The 14,501-nt window shown below is 39.8% G+C and overlaps 1 protein-coding gene across 4 annotated transcripts in view; it reads right to left on the reverse strand.

The window, feature by feature from the left end:
- MYO5A (myosin VA) overlaps positions 1-14,501 on the reverse strand; it is a 203,417-nt gene that overhangs the window by 26,552 nt on the left and 162,364 nt on the right. For 2 of the 4 annotated variants that reach the window (XM_088839616.1, XM_055435566.2), the window contains exons 28-31: positions 11,972-12,199; positions 5,319-5,419; positions 2,189-2,269; positions 390-588 (exon numbers count right to left, since the gene is read on the reverse strand). In XM_088839616.1, coding sequence (XP_088695742.1) covers positions 390-588; positions 2,189-2,269; positions 5,319-5,419; positions 11,972-12,199 — 609 coding nt within the window. The remainder of the gene's footprint in view (positions 1-389; positions 589-2,188; positions 2,270-5,318; positions 5,420-11,971; positions 12,200-14,501) is intronic. The other 2 variants (XM_088839618.1, XM_088839617.1) reach the window with 1 other exon arrangement.

A 14,501-nucleotide genomic window follows, 5' to 3' on the forward strand; every position in this document is an offset into this window, starting at 1 on the left:
GACTAACTCTAACCCTGCTGTCTGCCTGAGAAGGGGCTGAGAGGGCCTCACTGGTGCCTGGGGACCAAAGGTTGTGACAACCACAGAATCCCCTGGATGGCAAAGACTGTGCAGCTGCAGTGGAGGAAGCTGAGTTCTCAAGGATATCAAGACCCCAGCACACATCCACACCCTCCAAGTGAGGGCTGAGGTGCTGAGAGGTGCCTGAGCCTTCTGTGACAAACCACTGAGTACATGCCTTTCTCGCTTCTACCAACACAGTTGTATTTTCTTTACTGTGTCTGGGCTAGAGAAGAAGGGTCACAGGTATGGGGCAGTGAACGGCATCTTTCTCAGCCAGGAAGGAGGCTTTGCTCTAAAAGCACGGAGGGCTGCTCTGCTGTCCTTACCAGGTTCTCATTGGTGAGCCGAGTGATCTCGTGCTGCAGGCTGGCCTCAATGCGGGCCTCTGGGGGCAGCTGTAGGTTCTGGGCCAGCAGCTGCTGCTGCCGGTTGTTCTCCTCCTTCAGGCTCTGGATTTCCCCGCGGAGAGCTTCAGCCTCATTCTCATGGCTCCTCTTCTGAGACTGCAGCTGGGACTCCAGGAGCCTGCAGAGAAGCCACACAGGGAGGAAAGGGAGGGGACATCTGAGTCCCTACCTAGTGGGTGTGAGGCTTTGTGCTCACTTGCAAGGGCAGAAAAATGGGGACTCTGTAGTGTCTGTGTAGCTTCTGATTTGATTGGAGTCTAGAAACTCAAATGGAGCCAGAAATGAAATGAATGCACTCACATATGTGTCTTTCTGAATTGAGGACCCTACTACAAAGTTCTTAGAGGCCCTGAAAAACAGGAGAATTTTACTCCTTTGAAAGCTTCATAGGAAATAATGACTAAAACAATTAAAAGACATAATTTTAACCTGGCTTACTACATTTGCAGTAACATTAATTTAAAGTAGCATTTAAGTTGGCAAAATTAGTATTACTATAATGCTTTTGCCACAAAACAGTCACCATGGAGGGCAAGATTACAAACGCCCACTTTAATTAAATCTGCCTTGAAGACCTTCAGCATTACTAATACCAGGCAGGGGGTTGTGATCAGGGTCCCACTTTTATCTCTGAAGGCGAGAAAGGCTAGAGTGCTATTCTGAAATACATACAGATTTACCCAAATGCAGACAGAGTTCTGAAATTTTGTTTATATTTTAAATTTGTCATCTTCTTTTCCCCTATAATTTCCTTATCAGTAAAAGAATCCTAACAAGAGATGGTTTTGGAAGATCACTATTAGTGAGACCAACAGAGTGGTTCTTGCGCTTCTTTGAGCAAACATATAGGTCAGCTGTGCCATGGACTAGGGCACTGGCCAGAGAATACCAGAGCCAACTGGCAACCTCCCTCTACCAGGTACCCCCATTCTACATTCACTCCCTTTCCCAAAGACAAAACAAAGTTATAGATAGGAATTAACTAACAGGAAGAAAGAAAAGATGTTTTTATTCCAATCCCCTTGGTTAGCAAATGCTGGGCAAAACTTACTGATACTATTATAAGCAAAGAGTAAACAACAGACTAAAAATATTTTGGGGATTATGAAATTTCCAAAGAATCTGAACCAATAACACCACAAAGTTAATGACAACAGTATGTGATAAGAAAAAAGCAGAATAAGTAGAAGCTCCTTGAACAAAGCAGTCTATTAAGTAGTTTAAAAATTAATCACTGAAATGATATTTTTAAGACATAAAAACAGTATTTTTAGGACCAAAAAAACCCAGTGATGAGTTTGGGTAATTATTTTGAACTATAGCTGTGCAGGAAACCCTCCTGGTTTGCTGTTTCACAAATCCGAATTTCACAAAAACCACACTGAATGCCAAGTAATGAACTGAATACTGCTGTTAGGCAGCATGATGGTAATATATGAGAATGTAGCTATATTGCCCAGGCACGGATATCCTTTGAATTGATCATGATTCCAAAGAAGAAACCGCTAAGTAATATGTATTAATCTTTCCTCCAGTTGTTTGGGCTCTAGTTGAGAGGTTTGGATTTTCTTCCACTCTTAGTGAGACATTCACAAATTTTAGTGTCTGAAATTTACCCAGGAAGACAATGTATAATACAGAAGTTAAAGTCAGGAGGCCACTGTTAGTAGGAAAAACAACAAATTAATAACATTCCACTTTGAGGAGACAAGTATAACCTGTTGGCTTGTTTTAACCCTTCATAAACCAGCAACAGCTCTCCATCCTCATTCAATTCATGGCAATCCATAGCAGATGATCTTCCATGCAAAAGGAACAACAATGCAAAACACAAAGGGATACAGGGTGGTAATGAGATGACGATGGTCAACAGCAGCACATGGTATTTCAACATGTTATTAAGTCACTAGGACTGTCTTTATTAATTACAGATGACTTTAAGACATTACCACAGAAATTATTTTTGGTTAATATTTTTTTTAAAAAATGAGTAATATGTAACATCACATGTAAAGATGGAGAATTTAAAACAAAATAATCAAGGATCCAGGGCTACTTTTCCTGCAAAATAATGAATGACTCAGGAGGTGAGAAAGACATTCTGTTTTTAACATTTTGTTCAGCTAGCAGAGTGATCTTATGTCACACATTATGTTAGAGACTAACCACAACAGTCATACACATATAGAATGAAAATTTAAGCTATTGTCTTCACGTGGCAATCTTTATAATTCACTTCAAAATGAAGTTTTAAGTCTTCTGGGTAGGAATTTGTTTTAGCTTGACAAAATCTAGTTTTGTATTTTTAAAATTGCTTTTAAAAGTTCTTATAGGAGTAACTGATAAATATGTCCAAAGTTCCCAGCTTTTATGACACAACTTAAAAAAAAACTGTTGTGTCAAAAATTAATTTTAAGACCTGGGGAAATTGCTTTTTTATTAGAAAAGTCACACATTTTATTAAAAGTATGTACAACTGACAAAACTGATGAAGAGGTTTTTTTTGGAGTATATAAAAATAATATTTTGAGTGTTTGCCAAGTATCAGACACTGTTTTACATCCTTCCATAGGCATTATTTCATTTAGTTCTCCTAGTAACAACATATATCATTTGCCATATTGCAGAAGACACCAAGGTTTAGAAGTTAGATACCTGGCAGGTGCTATCTGACTACAGAGCCCAGGATCTTACTCCTCTTACTAGACTTTTGTTGTTGATACCATGTTTACATAAAACGAATTTCACAGATTGCTCTTCTACTTTCCATTTACCATCTTTCCCTGGAGAGTTAGTCTATTTGCGTGGTCTCGATTGTATTATTACACGCCAATGACTTCAATATTTACATCTCAGCCCACACGTCTCTCCTGTTTCAGATCTATATTTTCAATCACCGAATGAAGTTCTCTTCTTGGATGTCTTCCTACTTCCTTAAATATTTGTAAATCTACTGATAAATTCCTGTACTTCCCCACAACCCAGACCCAGGGTGGTGAAGTGGCCTCTCTATATCCAACCAAGTATCCACCACAGATGCTGCGGAGTTGCTCTTCATGATCCCCCTTCCCTGACCACACATCCAGTAAACTGCAAGGCTGCTCACCTCATCTTAAGTATCTTTCTAAGTGTCCCACTTCTTTCAATCCCAATGGTTACCAACTAAGTTAAAGTCACTATAACCAGTCATTAAATTATGGGAATAACTGGTCTTTATGGTTTTAATCCTGTTCCACTACAGTCTATGCTCTAACATAAAAGCCAATGCTAGTTTTCCAATCTCATCATACCATTCTCCTACTAAAAATCTTTCAACGGCTTCCACCGTCATTGGCTGCTGCTGCTGCTAAGTCGCTTCAGTTGTGTCCGACTCTGTGTGACCCCATAGACGGAAGCCCACCAGGCTCCCCCGTCCCTGGGATTCTCCAGGCAAGAACACAGGAGCGGGCTGCCATTTCCTTCTCCAATGTGTGAAAGTGAAAAGTGAAAGTGAAGTCGCTGAGTCGTGTCTGACCCTTAGCGACCCCACGGACTGCAGCCTACCAGGCTCCTCCATCCATGGGATTTTCTAGGCAAGAGTACTGGAGTGGCTTGCCATTGCCTTCTCCGCACCGTCATTGGAGGGAAGTCCAAATTCTCTTGGCTATCTCCCCAACACTCTATAAACTCTGTGAAGGGAAAGACTGCATTTACCTTGCTTAATACTCTATTGCCAGTATTTGGCACATGGTCTGGGATGAAACAGGTATACAACATATATCTGGTGACTGAATAGCTGAGTGGATGGATGAACAATTTAATATAGCTCTTTTTACACTAACACATTCTGAGCTATAAGGTATGCTTACAACTTACATTCATAAATTAAAATTTAAGTTTAACCAAATACTTTTATAAGCATTCTCTACTCTTGTCCATAAAAGAAGGCAGTAAATAACTTATATCTTGCATGGCAGTATTCTTTAGTCTGTGAAGTATTTCTGTATACCAATTTTGATATTATGCATCAGGAGATCTAGATGTATACTAATAATCTCTGTTATCATCACTGGCCAAGTTCTTTTAAGAATGTAGTCTTTTAAGCTCAGAGTTTAATAGCATGAAGGTTCTTTGGGAAGCAGGAGTGGCAGAAAGGCCGAGAAATTTCAGAAATGAGCAGTGATAATCTTAGCCACGGGGAAAGCTTTGGGGAAAGTTCAGTCATTTAGTGACTGTGCAAATCTGCACTCTCAGCCCACCCAAGACGCTTAAGACTGAGCTAAGTGCCATCCACAACTTCATTCATGTTTAGAGTAAATGAGATAAAAACCAGTGTTAGGATTTTCTCAGAACACCTTAGGAAATGTGACAAAAACTTGGTCTCAAATATCAAGGTCTCATCCTGGGAAGTCATGGTACACTTTGAGAATTATATGGCCAACACAGATGTGATTCAACTATTTCATCACTTCTCTTTACATTAAATTTCAATTACTGAAAGATTCAGCTGCCCCTACAAACCTTCACAAATAACCATCCGGAATAACAAATGGAAGTCACTACCCAAGATAGTCCAAGCTACAGAGTAAGCAATTGATTTTATTTCTCAAGGCTAAGGCCCTAAAAAACACAGAAATATACTCCCTTGATGTAAAGAACATTTTCCTTTCAATTTCTTATCAGTAATGCTACCGTCTTATAAATGAGATTTTAACTGGGAATATATTGGAAACTTTAGATCTCTTTTGAAGGTCAGCTGATGTCTAACAAAACAATGCATAAACATCTGTACCCACTTTACAAGAGGTTGGCTTGAAGACTAAAGATTAACATGATTAAACCAAAATGAATAAAAAAAGATCAACTTACCTGTTGGTTTCTTTCAAACCAATATATGCTTGTGCTATTTCGCCTTTATCTTTCATTTTTTGTACATCTTCTAAAAGTATTGTGGAATCTGTCATTGTGTTCTAAAGGGGAAAAGACATTTCCACATTAAGTGTTAACTTAAAAGCTTTGGACCACATGTAACATTTTTCTTTCTAACAGAATAGGGGGTTTATGTGTTCCACAACACACCTGCCCCACCACAGCATCTGCCCTAGCCCCAGGGTGACTACAGAGAGTGGGGCATAGGCAGTTAAGAGAACGAGGCACCTCCAGTCCCTCTCTTGAGAATCCCTAACACTCTACTACAAAGATGGTGTGATTCCAGAGTAAACAAAATCATTGATAGGCCATGTGTGTTTTATGCTGTGTGAAATACATACATACATAAATATCGGTGTTCTTGCCTGGTTACTATTCTAATGCTAAAACTATATACACTTTTAAATATATTTATTTCTATCCATCCAGTATTCAGATGATATAAGCATCTGAATGCAGAGTTCCAAAGAATAGCAAGGAGAGATAAGAAAGCCTTCCTCAGTGATCAATGCAAAGAAATAGAGGAAAACAACAGAAAAGGAAAAACAAGAGACCTCTTCAAGAAAATTAGAGATTCCAAGGGAACTTTTCATGCAAAGATGAGCTCGATAAAGGACAGAAATGGTATGGACCTAACAGAAGCAGAAGATATTAAGAAGAGGTGGCAGGAATACTCAGAAGAACTGTACAAAAAAGATCTTCACGACCAAGATAGTCACGATAATGTGATCACTGACCTAGAGCCAGACATCTTGGAATGTGAAGTCAAGTGGGCCTTAGAAAGCATCACTACGAACAAAGCTAGTGGTGATGGAATTCCAGTTGAGCTATTTCAAGTCTTGAAAGATGATGCTGTGAAAGTGCTGCACTCAATATGCCAGCAGATTTGGAAAACTCAGCAGTGGCCACAGGACTGGAAGAGGTCAGTCTTCATTCCAATCCCAAAGAAAGGCAATGCCAAAGAATGCTCAAACTACCGCACAATTGCACTCATCTCACACGCTAGTAAAGTCATGCTCAAAATTCTCCAAGCCAGGCTTCAGCAGTATGTAAACCGTGAACTCCCAGATGTTCAAGCAGGTTTTAGAAAAGGCAGAGGCACCAGAGATCAAATTGCCAACATCCGCTGGATCATGGAGAAAGCAAGAGAGTTTCAGAAAAACATCTATTTCTGCTTCATTGACTATGCCAAAGCCTTTGACTGTGTGGATCACAATAAACTGTGGAACATTCTGAAAGAGATGGGAATCCCAGACCACCTGACCTGCCTCTTGAGAAACCTGTATGCAGGTCAGGAAGCAACAGTTAGAACCGGTCATGGAACAACAGACTGGTTCCAAATAGGAAAAGGAGTGCGTCAAGGTTGTATATTGTCACCTTGCTTATTTAACTTATACGCAGAGTACATCATGAGGAACGCTGGGCTGGAAGAAGCACACACTGGAATCAGGATTGCTGGGAGAAATATCAATAACCTCAGATATGCAGATGACACTACCCTTATGGCAGAAAGTGAAGAGGAACTCAAAAGCCTCTTGATGAAAGTGAAAGAAGAGAGTGAAAAGGTTGGCTTGAAGCTCAACATTCAGAAAACAAAGATCATGGCATCTGGTCCCATCACTTCATGGGAAATAGATGGAAAAACAGTGGAAACAGTGTCAGACTTTGTTTTTTTGGGCTCCAAAATCACTGCAGATGCTGATTGCAGCCATGAAATTAAAAGACGCTTGCTCCTTGGAAGGAAAGTTATGACCAACCTTGATAGTATATTAAAAAGCAGAGACATTACTTTGCCGACCAAGGTCCATCTAGTCAAGGCAATGGTTTTTCCCGTGGTCATGTATGGATGTGAGAGTTGGACTGTGAAGAAAGCTGATCGCCGAAGAATCGATGCTTTTGAACTGTGGTGTTGGAGAAGACTCTTGAGAGTCCTTTATACTGCAAGGAGATCCAACCAGTCCATTCTAAAGGAGATCAATCCTGGATGTTCATTGGAAGGACTGATGCTAAAGCTGAAACTCCAATACTTTGGCCACCTCATGAGACGAGTTGACTCACTGGAAAAGACTCTGATGCTGGGAAAGGTTGGGGGCGGGAGGAGAAGGGGACGACGGAGAATGAGATGGCTGGATGGCATCACCGACTCTGTGGACATGAGTTTAAGTGTACTCCGGGAGTTGGTGATGGACAGGGAGGCCTGGCGTGCTGTGATTCATGGGGTCGCGGAGAGTCGGACACGACTGAGCGACTGAACTGAACTGAACTGAACTGATCCATCCAGTATATATAGCTTTAAAACAATAACCAGGCAAGAACACCAAGAAAGTATTCAATGGAATGTACAAAGCTGTTCTTTCTTCTGTTTCTAGACTGATTATAACAAAACATTATAACAAATGCCCTAAGAAATACGAAAAGTTCAACACAAAACTCATTTTTCTGTTAAAAACTCAGTACAAAAAAAGTGGTGTTTAGATTATATGTTTCAGCAAAACTAAAGTTTTATCTCACATCTTTAGATATATATATAAATGGGAAGGATATAGCTCCTTGGAAATATTTACCATCTGCTGTTATTCAATGTTTTTTACTCTGTTACGGTATAGGAATAGTATATAAGCTTTTGAAATAAACATCTGGCAGGTCAGAATAACTAATGATTTTGTACAGAAAGGACTTTTCTGCTAACATTTTTACTTCCTTTTTTTTTCCTTTTTGGTCTAATCTGTTTGACAATCAATATAATTTCAAAATTTTGGTTCTACTCCAGCCGCTCTCTATCCCTCCTAAACCAGGGCAAAATAGACAATAAAAACAACTGTTCTAATAATCTCTAAAACATAACACCCTTTAGAATCCATGGGCCCACTCTATTTGTCTAAATAGTATATGCCTAATCCTTTAGTCAATGTTTGCTCTAAATCCAGGTCTCACAGTAAAGTGGAGATAATAGAATACACTTCAAATATTGTGATCTTAGAGACCAAGATAACTTTAATGAAAACAATACTTGCTTTTGAATTCCAGTATTTATTTAAAAAAAAAATCCTACTTATATGCTAATGCTGTCCTTTTGTGAGTTTACAAATTCATACTTAAAATACGATAAAAGCTATAAGGAATTTATATTCTACTGAATTTTAAAAATCTTTCACATAAACACTACATATAGCATTTAAAAAGTATTTTAGCTATGTTTTATAAATATTTTAATATATTATATTTGATCGGAGAAGGCAATGGCAAGCCACTCCAGTACTCTTGCCTAGAAAATCCCATGGAAGGAAGATCCTGGTAGGCTGCAGTCCATGGGGTCGCTACGAGTCAGACATGACTGAGCGACTTCACTTTCACTTTTCACTTTCACACATTGGAGAAGGAAATGGCAACCCACTCCAGTGTTCTTGCCTGGAGAGTCCCAGGGACGGGGGAGCCTGATGGGCTGCCGTCTGTGGGGTCACACGGAGTCGGACACGACTGAAGTGACTTAGCAGCATATATTTGATAGAAAATTTATTTTTTTTTCCTCTTTTATTAAGGCATAAAATATTTCTATTCTTAAAAAGCCATACTCAGATTTTTTCTCTTTAATTTGGCTGTGCTGCATGGCTTGTGGGATCTTAGTTGCCCAACCATGGATTGAACCCGTGTCCCCTGTAGTGGAAGCATGGAGTCCGAACTACTAGACTGCCAGGGAATTTCCCCACACTCAGAATTTTAGTTTTAAGTAATAACTCAAAGAACCAGTTTCTATATTAAATAATGCTCCATGTATTCTCTGACATCTGAGAACATATATGATGTGGTTTTGAACTTTTAGTAAATTAGGTAAGTTGATCTAGTGAGCCAGTCCAAAGGAAGGATGGTATAAAGTAGCCAGTCCTTCCCTCCTCTGGTCTACCTTAGCTAAGAAACAGGTAAGTATGGGATTAGACTCAGACTATCAGCGCTAGGAAGTTCCTTACTCACTGCTCAGAGTTTCTGCCAAGACAGGAACCAGAAGTTTTGAAAGGGCTGCACCATGTAGGTAAATCCCACCCTTCCCAAGAAGGGGATGCTTAGCTCCTCAGGCTCCTCCTCACCCTTGGCTAGCAAACCCACATCTGGTAGAAATGACAGCTTGTGTCTCTGAGTTAAGGGCTTTCCTCCCTGCTGTGGGGGCCCACCATTACTACCACTGAGGGTCACAGAGCTGACTATGAGTTCAAAAGTCATGGAGGCCACTCTGTGATACAGACAGGAACCTATGACATCCATAATTTTACCAATGACTTCTCAAATAGGAAGAGGTCAAACAGGAAATTAATTTGTCAATACCAAAGTGTCCAGAAAGGATCAACTGCATATACTGGGGGATACTAGTAAACTAAAACCTAGGATTAAATAGAAGTATTTGCTAAACAATTAAAAAATTAGAATTACCTTGTCATCCTGAAAAACCACAAGTCAGCAAGCACGGAAAACAAATGGAAAAAACAACAAACTCTTAGTTCCATAAATAAATTCCATCAATGAGTCCCCATCAAAACAGAAAAAGCTAACTGTGAAAACAATCATGACTGGTTTCTCCTAAAACTAACTCTGTATGTAAATTAGTATTCATGGAACTGGCATGCGGTGGACATTAATACATACTTACGGAATGAAAATTCTTAATTCTCAGTTGAAATTCTTTTTGAGTTGTTTTGATTTTTCTAATTGTACAGTATTTGTGAGGATGTGAGAAAACAAGCCTCCTGCTCATGTATTGGGGTGAAATTCTTATCTTAGGTTTGTGAGAGTTTCAGTAATGCCTTGACAGGAGGTCATTCATTAGTCCAAGTGAAGCCTCGCAGAATACTTGCAGAGGTAGAGCAGGTAAACTAGATGTGGCTGGGCTCTATCATCACCTGGCTCATGGGGTGTCACTGCCTGCAAAGGACTTGTGAAATGTCTCTTGACTAGAAGTGGAGTGGGTCAAACAGCCCTGGGATTGAAAGGTCTCAGTCAGTGTCCTGTGCATTTCTCCTAAGAGAGAACAAGCTGATGCTATGTGTGGGCTGAGAACCTAGAGAGCAGGGACCTTGGTTAGATAGGGCCAGCTCAACAGGGGCTGGAGAGAAGTCGTCACACAGAATATGTGAGGCAGGCAGGTAAGAGTGTGTGATACCAGAACTACATGCTCTTGTGAGCTGAGCTGTTTTATGTTCCCTGGCTCATTTTTCTTTCCATTAACTTTTACTAAAGTTTCTGGTTATTATAGAATATCAGATTGTCACAGGAAACCAGACAAAGGGATCCTCATTTTGGACTCACTCCAGCTAGCATGCAGAGGGAGGCTGGTTTCTCAGAGGCTCAGTCCCCTGTGTGAGTTGTCGTTATCAAGGACGTCATGTGCCAGGTCTGGTACCTTAGCCACATGCAGAACTACCATTTCTATGAGAAGTGCTCTTGAACCTTCTAGGCATCCCATTTATTATACACTATAGCCTTTTAAAAATTGAATTATATTGAGATACAATATTATATTAGCTTCATTTATGCAACAAAGTAGATATTTTTATACATTACAAAATGATCATGATCATTAAAATGTCTAATTATAATCTGTCACCAGAGTTATTACAGTACTATTGACTATATTCCCTATGCTATAAATTACATCCCTATGCCTTATTTATAACTGGAAGTTTGTACCTCTTAATTGCCTTACCTATTTTACCCAACACTCTACATGCCTCCTACCCTGCAATCACTAGTTTGTTCTATGAATCTGCTTCTGTTTTTAGATTTCATGTGTAAGTGATATTGTATGGCATATACTGGTTTTTGACTTACAGTCATTTTTCACATGGCATATCACGCAGCTGGGATACTTGATTGCCTAATTCTTGGTAACACTTTGCTGCATGAATATGGGCAAGGAGGAACGTAGACCAGGTTTTATGATGATTACTCGAATTCTCTCTGGTATCAAATGACAAAAAGCCCACTTCTCACCAACACACAACAGTGTCGGATTTGAAGTTACCTGAGGGCAGGGAAGGACTTCAAAGAACCATTTATATCTCCATCCTAGGTTCCTTCTGTGGAATCACTAAATACAGCCCCTTTCATCTGGGCCCACTCCCACATTAAACAGAATTCCCTGAGGTGAGCAGAAATCATCTCCATGTCACTTCTCGTCATTGATCTCATGTATAATTTTTACATGTGTTATCTTCCCAGTTAAACAGGCTATTTTAAACAAATAATTTAAAATTGTATTTAATGGCTTCCCACAGCAAGGTAATTTATGGATTTTTGTACTTAACAGAATCGTATTTCTGATCAAAATTTATCGTGGTCAGATTATTATAAAAATATTCATTTTAAAAGCCCTTTGTTAATGAGTGAAAGGTGAAACTTTGAGAAGCAGTTGGGATTTCATTTGCTTCTTGCTCAGTCTACTTGGAGTTTGCAACAGTTTTTAAACAATGTTGAGTTTCTTTTTTTCAAATGATGATATCCTCAATTAGACTAAATATACTTATGTTTCCTTCACATAAATTGGAGGGAAAGAACAGGAAGAGGCCAGTCCCTAACACCCACCTTCACCACTTGCTCATGCTCACCTTGGGTTGGATGGCTTCCTTTTGGCTCACCAGCTGAGACCTCAGGATGAGGACTTCCTCCTTGCGGACATCGAGCTCCTCACTCACAGAGGTCAGCTGCTCCATGAGTACACGGTACGCTGGTGCGCCTGGGGCAGTCACCTCCGGGGCACTTTTCTCACTGAGGGCCTTTCGTAACTCATTTAGCTCATTTTTCAGTTTTTTGTTTTCTGATTCTAGTTCTTGACGCTGTAGGACGAGACAAAGAATGGTTCATCACCGTCTTCCTCAGCTTTACATAGGATTACTTACCTTTCCCCAGGAGAGCAGAAGAATTCTGCTGGAAAAGATCACCAGAGCCACCCTAGGGAATGGCTCCCCTGGGAACTCACCTCTGCAAATTCAGAAAGTCAACATCAAGTGGAACTGAACAAGGTGAATGATAGTTTGCTTCATCAACCCAGGTTTCAGAATCAAATTTGTTCCAGGTCTGCCCAGGGTGTGTTCACAGGTCTGAAGAGAATGTTGAGTCCTTAGGTATGAGTTTGGTTAAGTACTAAGCTCAGGTTTTCTTTATGTGTAAATATAAGTGCAAGTATGAGGGTCCAACTGTCAGGTTACTTCTAATGAATGGTTCAGATGAGCAGATCCCTGAAACACTGAGTAGCATCCTCTTATCTCCTTTGTAAAGGGGATGAGAAAAACCACTGTAATTTTAGGCTTCTAATTTCTAATTAAGAAATTGTATGACATTTAAGCTAATAAAATTCTCTATAGTGTTTCAATAACAACAAACAATATATTTTTGAAACTTCTTTTCTTTGTGACAGTCTCGTGAAGGTGCTGGCAGAAACCTTGAGAAGTGGAAGGAGAGGATGGGCCACCTCCTCCTTCAGCCATCCAGATGGACACACACACCCTTCACCATCTCCATACTGTCACATACCACCAGCCATCCTCACGTCACCAGTTAGCACTGCCCTTGGCACGCTCTGCTCAAACAATGGCAACAGGAACCCAGAATAGAGTTCTGATGCTAAACTCTGTTTACTGACACTAAAATACAAAGGTCATAGGATACTGGGTGGGAAACAGTGAAGCAGAGAGGCATTAAAAGTACCATGCTGATTTGTTTAGCATATGGTGTTAAGATTTTACAATAATGAAAGTGAGACCCTTCCACACAAACATAAAACATTTTACTGCTTCTTCCAGAGAAGCAATCTTAGGTTTGTAGCACCAAATTAGACATTTCAATATGTCATACTATCTGAAGCCCTTTTTTTTTTTTTTCTGGTTTAAGAATTTATAATCTTTTCTTTCACGGATTAGTTCATTCTTATGTGTAAATGAATGCTCCTTCCTATCCCAGTATCCCACCGAAGTAATCAGATTCGTATTTCTGTTTCTGTAACAGAAAACACATGAATGTCTCTACTTTATCACCTTAGCTCCGATGCCATGTTTCCCAAACTTTAACATGCATCAGAATCACCTAGAGGGTGGAGGGCTTTAGATTTGGTGTGAGGCCCACAGATTCGCTTTTCCATCAAGTTTCCAGGTGATGTTGACGCAGATGGCCCAGGGACCACATTTCAAGAAACACTGCGCTAACACTTTGGAATTTTGTGATCCGGGCTTCATTTTTAACATACTACAGAGAATGTCTCTCTTTGTCCATTTTTTTGTGAAAGGTAGGCAGAAGCAGAAGATCTGGAGATCAGATTCCTATACCTGTTCCTTTGGCCTGTCCCATCCCATCCCATTTGATTCCTGTCTTGCATAACCCATATCATGATTTGGTTTTCTAGGCAAAGAATATAAAAGACAAAGGAGAATAATAGAGATGACCCTTTGCTCCTACCCTTTTCTTTTTCTACAAACATAAAAATGTACTACCCTAGTAGTACTTTCATTGGGGGAGCAAGATATTTAATTATGTCATAATTTAGAAAGGGTAAAAAAGGTGCTGGGGGGTATTTAAAAAGTAAATATCATATTTTGGGGGTGAAAATTAGTTTTAAAACAAGTTGTGATGGGAACCTAGCATGTTTCCTATTGTTTGGCGATCTGGATTCAAGATCAGACTTTACCAACTGATAGTAAATCTCTTCACTGTTCTAAGGCTTCAGTTAATTGATCTTATAAAGGAAACAAAAAATTATCTCAGAAGTGTGACAAGGACTAAACAAGATAAAGGAAAAACATTTCAAATTTTAAGGTAAATACAAGGTATTACAAATCAAGTGTTTAGAATCACTCTTACTGTCTTCAGGGGAAGGAGTTGAACAAGGCATTGTGGGTTTGGGAGGGTAGAGGACAGGCACTCTCCACACCAAGATGCCATACAGCCTGGAGAGGAGGCACTTGTCAGCGGCTCTGGACTGTGGGAAGGAGCAATCCACACAGAACAGGGGCCACTTAATGTGCATAGATTATGTTCCTAATCACAGTATTAGGAAATAATTTATCAGGACTAGACTTGCATAATATTACTAAAAACAAAAAAAATTTTCATGAATGTTTAGAGAGACCTCAGGAGTTCTCGAGT

The sequence above is a fragment of the Moschus berezovskii genome, chromosome 9 (genome assembly GCF_049115385.1).
Source record: "Moschus berezovskii isolate FMDL1 chromosome 9, NW_MosBer_1.0, whole genome shotgun sequence".
NCBI classification, from domain to species: Eukaryota; Metazoa; Chordata; class Mammalia; order Artiodactyla; family Moschidae; genus Moschus; species Moschus berezovskii.